Source organism: Lithobates pipiens, unplaced genomic scaffold (assembly GCF_037356315.1).
Source record: "Lithobates pipiens isolate NorthernLeopardFrog02 unplaced genomic scaffold, aLitPip1_a1.2 Scaffold_16, whole genome shotgun sequence".
NCBI classification, from domain to species: domain Eukaryota; kingdom Metazoa; phylum Chordata; class Amphibia; order Anura; family Ranidae; genus Lithobates; species Lithobates pipiens.
This window is the reverse complement of record NW_027507748.1, coordinates 24,811,724-24,817,973: the sequence shown is the minus strand read 5'-3', so window position 1 is coordinate 24,817,973 and position 6,250 is coordinate 24,811,724. Positions and strand designations below refer to the sequence as shown.

General features: G+C 45.6%; 1 protein-coding gene across 1 annotated transcript in view; it reads left to right on the top strand.

Moving 5' to 3' along the window:
- The first annotated feature begins 13 nt into the window (after positions 1-13).
- Positions 14-6,250, top strand: part of CCDC191 (coiled-coil domain containing 191) — a 91,991-nt gene continuing 85,754 nt past the window's right edge. The window contains exons 1-3 of the mRNA XM_077479695.1: positions 14-211; positions 2,005-2,043; positions 4,610-4,754. Coding sequence (XP_077335821.1) covers positions 119-211; positions 2,005-2,043; positions 4,610-4,754 — 277 coding nt within the window. The 5' untranslated portion in view covers positions 14-118. The remainder of the gene's footprint in view (positions 212-2,004; positions 2,044-4,609; positions 4,755-6,250) is intronic.

Genomic DNA, 6,250 nt, shown 5'->3' with positions numbered 1-6,250 from the left:
GGCTTGTCGGGATATGTAGTCCGGCCTCAATTGCAACTGGAGTGGGAGGTCGCCTTGTAGAACTACCAATCCCAGGAGCCTTAGCGGGAACGGTTCCTGGCAGGGAGCGGAGGGTAGAATGCTAACCGGAGCCGGGGAGATGAGGGCAGGTGCTGGGGGAGCCCGGCCGGAGCTTTACCGATGGAAGAGGCAGAAGACGGGGGGCACCAAGGTGAGGGCCGGGGGGAGGGCATACCTGGGGGGTCTGTGTAACCCGGAGCCTTAGAGAGAAAGGGGACCATTGTACTACCTGGGGGCCTGAGCGAGAGTATAAATACATGGGCAGGGGTGATAACATGGGTAGGGGTGACAACACAGGGGGAATGGTGACAACTTGGGTAGGGGTGACAACACAGGGGGAATGGTGACAACTTGGGTAGGGGTGACAACATGAGTAGGGGTGACAACACAGGGGGAATGGTGACAACATGGGTAGGGGTGCCAACACATGAGCAATGGTGATAACATGGGTAGGGGTGACAACACATGGGCAAAGGTGACAACATAAGTAGGGGTGACAACAAAGGGGCAATGGTGACAACATGGGTAGGGGTGACAACATGGGTAGGGGTGACAACATAGGTAGGGGTGACAACACAGGGGTAATGGTGACAACATGGGTAGGGGGGACAACACATGGGCAGTGTTGACAACTTGGGTAGGGGTGACAACACATGGGCAATGGTGACAACACAGGGGCAATGGTGACAACATGGGTAGGGTGACAACGCAGGGGGAATGGTGACAACTTGGGTAGGGTGACAACGCAGGGGGAATGGTGACAACTTGGGTAGGGTGACAACACAGGGGGAATGGTAACAATATGGGTAGGGGTGACAACACAGGGGCAATGCTGACAACATGGGTAGGGGTGACAACACAGGGACAATCGTGACAACATGGGTAGGGGTGACAACACAGGGGCATCGGTGACAACATGAGTAGGGGTGACAACACAGGGGGAATGGTGACAACTTGGGTAGGGGTGACAACACAGGGGCAATGGTGACAAGTTGGGTAGGGGTGACAACATGTGTGTTTAGATGTACAGTGGTGGCAGTGTGTGAGTAATATCCTCAGTCATACAATAATATCCCCCCCCCCCCCCAGTACAGAGAACTACAGGGGGGCCTCATAGTTCCCATAAATGTATCTTCAGAGGAGAGGAGACACTCAGTACATGGAGCTGCAATGGAGAGGAGTCGGGACCCTCTACCAGTAACTCCACATTTTGAGAAATGCCCCCCCCCCCCCCAGGTGATCTATGTACAGCTCGGAGATTATAACTTGATTGCAGAGTCCTTTCCTGCATCTACAGTGAAGGAAAATCTCTTTCTTAGTCGATGTGCAGAGTGAATCTGAATGGGAGTGACTTTTATATTATAATCACCTGGTGCTCCTCTCTGTGTTCTAATGAAGAAAGTGGCAGTGTCGGCATCCCTTTAGAAGTAATTAACTCTTTGGGATTATCTCACCAAAAATGATTAAATTTTACAGAAAATGACAGAGCTGCAGATTGAAAAGGAAATGTCACTTTTAATTACATTCAATCACTTTATGAAGTGGAATTCCCCTTTAATCAGGGGACCCCCAACCCCCGAGCCGCGGACTGGTGCCGGTCTTGTTGATGAGTGTGATTACTAGGGGCACTGTGATGTTAGGTGGGGGGGCGGGGGCAGACTGGGGGGGGGACTATGATGAGGGAGGCTGTGATCACTAGGAGGACTGTGATGTAACGGGGACTGCACTGTAAAGGGGGGCACTGTAGAAAAATTGTCTGCCATAAAACCGGTCCCTGGTTCCAAAAGGTTGGGGATCACTGCTTTAATGTGATATAATAAGTTGGGGTGTCCCAGCATGAGGTCAGATCCAGACAGACAGAGGCCCCATTCATGAAATGTTGTCAGAGATGAGAAATATTTATGAGTGTTGTCACCTGATCTCTCCTCCCGTCTCTATTTACAGCCGGCCTTCGACTACAACAGTGTGGAGCACTGGATAAAGGTGAGACCGAGCGCAAGAGGAACAACAGCATACAACATTAATACACTCCAATATAGGACTTTACCTTTCTATATACTCCAATGTAGGGCTTTACCTTTCTGTATACTCCAAAATAAGGCTTTACCTTTCTGTATACTCCGATATAGGGCTTTACCAATCTGTATACTCCAAAATAGGGCTTTACCTTTCTGTATACTCTAATATAGGACTTCCCCTTTCTGTATACTCCAATGTAGAGCTTTACCTTTCTGTATATTCCAAAATAGGGCTTTAACTTTCAGTATACTCCCAATATAGGAGTTTACCTTCCTATATACTCCAACATAAGGCTTTACCTTTCTATATACTCCAATATAGGGCTTTACCTTTCTATATACTCCAAAATAGGGCTTTACCCTTCTATATAGTCCAATATAGGGCTTTACCTTTCTGTATACTCCAAAAAAGGGCTTTACCTTTCTGTATACTCCGATATAGGGCTTTACCTTTCTATTTACTTCAACATAAGGCTTTACCCTTCTATATACCCCAATATAGGACTTTACCTTTCTATGTACTCTAATATAGGACTTCACCTTTCTGTATACTCCAATGTAGGGCTTTACCTTTTCTATATAGTCCAATATAGGGCTTTACCCTTCTATATAGTCCAATATAGGGCTTTACCTTTCTGTATACTCCGATATAGGGCTTTACCTTTCTATTTACTCCAAAATAGGGCTTTACCTTTCTATATACTCCAATATAGGGCTTTACCTTTCTATATACTCCAATATAGGGCTTTACCCTTTCCATATAGTCCAATATAGGGCTTTACCTTTTCTGTATACTCCGATATAGGGCTTTACCTTTCTATTTACTCCAACATAAGGCTTTACCTTTCTATATACTCCAAAATAGGGCTTTACCTTTCTATATACTCCAATATAGGGCTTTACCTTTGTATTTACTCCAACATAAGGCTTTACCCTTCTATATACCCCAATATAGGACTTTACCTTTCTGTATACCCCAATATAGGACTTTACCTTTCTGTATACCCCAATATAGGACTTTACCTTTCTGTATACCCCAATATAGGACTTTACCTTTCTGTATACCCCAATATAGGACTTTACCTTTCTGTATACCCCAATATAGGACTTTACCTTTCTGTATACCCCAATATAGGACTTTACCTTTCTGTATACTCTAGTATAGGACTTTACCTTACAATATACTACATTGTAGGACTTTACCTTTCTTTATACTCCAACATTGGACTTTACCTTCCTATATACTCCAACATAAGTATTTGTCTTTCTATACGCTCCAATATAAGACTTTACCTTTAATTTAGTATATATGTATAGTATGTGTATATATAATGCCCAAATACCAGTCATTTGCTCTTATCATTCCTATTGAACAGCCCACTAAGACAAGGCGGGTCTTCATCTGCTGACTTTATAGAATTTATCCAATAGTACTCCCTGTTCTGTAGTCACATGATACATAAGGGTCCTGCAGACTCTATCTTACTGAATATACGTATGCATGTTCCTAATCATGTATTTTTTCCTGTAAATAATAACGCTTTAATAAAAAAAAAAGATTGAGGAAGAAATAAATGGTTCTATGGTAAGTGATTATATAGTGGCCAACAGCTGTGCCTTGTGGTTTTATTCCTCTAGGTGGGGGAGGGAGGGGGTGTTCTGTAGAAAATCCTGTCCCCTGCCAGCATGCTGTGAAGAAGAACCCTTTCTCTGTTTGAGGAAGCAGTGGTCTCTCTGCAGAGGTCCAGCACACCCTGGTGACTGAGACCGATAGCTCTGCAGCCAGCAAAGCTCATGCTCCCCACAGCTGTCCGCCGTCACCTCCACCATAAGGCCTCTTGCACGCTGCAGCTTGAAAAAGCTCAGTACAGCTTTTTTTTTTCCTTTTTTTTACTGAGCTAAAATACAGCCCATTAATTGTAATGTCTGTGCGTAAACAAGCATTAAAAAAAAAATAGAAAAATCTGGATTTCTGGTCAGTAATTTAGGCCTCATGGGCACATTTGCGCACAGTGTTTATTAGCATATTGTGCACGCGAGAATACGTTTGCACGCGAGAATAAGTTTGCACGCGTGAAATTGCACAATCGCATATGCAACAAAAATACGCGCAAATGCATACATAAAAACAGTAGTATCGCGTGCAAGAGGCCTGACACAGGTGTTGTGGGCAGGGCCAACATGCTGACTCCTCCCACAGGGTTGCTGATCCCTGGCTTGTCTAGTAAGGGAAGCCAGAGTGTGATTGGAGCCCACCCGCTGCCGAGAAGGGAAGAACAGCTTGGAAGCCTATTGGCAGCCATGTGACCTCCTAGAATAATATGGGAAAAGATATTTAATAGCGATTTTATTTTTTATGGCGTTATTATTGTTGAATGAATAACGCTAATAATAAAAGTCTTAGCAACTAGAAACATGACAGCTGGCACCACCTTGTGGATATGTGGCTACATTGTAATCAAATAGTCCCATCAGTGAATAAAGTCACTATTCTTGCTTCTCCTGTGTTCTGTCTTTTTTTGTATGTATAGAGGGTGGAGGAGGCCTCGGAATTCGCAGTTTCTGAAGTGTTCTCCAATAAAAAGCCAACTCATCGCACACAGAGAGCCCCGCGTCCCACGCTGGATCTTGAAACCACCGACCAGCTCCATGACCACGATGATGCTTACACTGAAGGTAAGCCGGATACGGGTTCTAGAGCTGCTGGTAAAGGTAGAACCATAGGAAGTAACTCCAATACAATCTTTGTCTTTTATGCCGTTAGCTATACACATCACAACCGCATCCAAAAACCCTGCAAGACAAAGGCATAATGAGCTTGTATGTATAGCAGTGATGGGCACTGATGGGTGGCAGTGATGGGCACTGCTAGGTGGCACTGATGAGGCATTGTTTTGCATCACTGGTGGGCATTGATAGGTGGCACTGTTATGCACTGGTGGGCACTGATTCGTGGCACTGTGGAGACTGGTGGTCACAGATGAGATCTGCATCTTCCTCTTCAGGACCGATGTCCTTTGCACAGAAGCTGTCAGCGTGAGGAGCGATTACCGATCTTCTGTTTACATCACATGATCAGGCCGGGACCTCATTGACTTGGCGATCACAGCGCAAGGGGAGCGTGCACAGGGGAGGACGTCTATTGACGGCCCACTCGACAAAGTAGGTTCGCGCTGTAGCCGTCATTCGGGCTATAGCACCGATCTGAAGGGGTTGTGGAATACTTTTTTTTTTTTTTGTGTTTGAGTGGAGAGGGATTAGAGCCCCTGTCAGTTTTTATTGCAGTCTGTGCCCTTCATTAAAGTGGTGTTGCCACCAAAAAATTAAAAGCTGCTTAAAATTCGTAAAAAAAAAAAAAAAAAAATAATTGACAAAAAAAAAATTTTTACTCACCTCTAAATACCGGTTGCTAGGGGGTCCCTCGTAATCTGCCTTCTTCATTGCCCGGGCTGGTGACATCACTTCCCCTCCCGCCGCACATTCACCTGGGACCTGTCATGTGTCCCAGGTGACTGTACGGCGTATCACGGCGCCCTGCACCGCTCGCGCATGCGCAGTGGGTGCCCGGCTGTGAAGCCACAGCCGGGTGCCCACAGTATGCATGACGGCGCCGCGAGCGGAGCGGGGAGCGAGGGGGGGGCTTCGTTCCCCCACATCGCTGGACCCTGGGGCAGGTAAGTGTCAGATTATTAAAAGCCAGCAGCTGCAGTATTTGTAGCTGCTGACTTTTAATTTTTTTTTTTTTTTAGGGGGTACCCCACTTTAAGGAGATCCTCCCTCTCTATTTGTCCTGTTTACGGTTATTGTTGAAAGTGAAAGAAAATCCCAAATTTTCATTACCAAAAAGTTTGAAAGAAAAACATTTTTCTTAGTTATAATTTTGTAAAAAAAATATTTTTTTTTCTCCTTTACTGATGGGGCAGCACTGATGGGGCGACACTGATGGGGCGACACTGATGAAAACTGATGGGGTAGCACTGATGGGGGGACACTCATGGGGGGGACACTGATGGGGCAGTGCTGATGGAAACTGATGGGGCGTCACTGTTGGGGCATCACTGATGAGGTGTCACTGATGGGCATAATTGGGCACAGACTGGGGTCACTGATGGGCACAAAGTGGCATCACTTATGGTCAATGCTGGGGCTGCATTGTAATCAGGGCACTGATG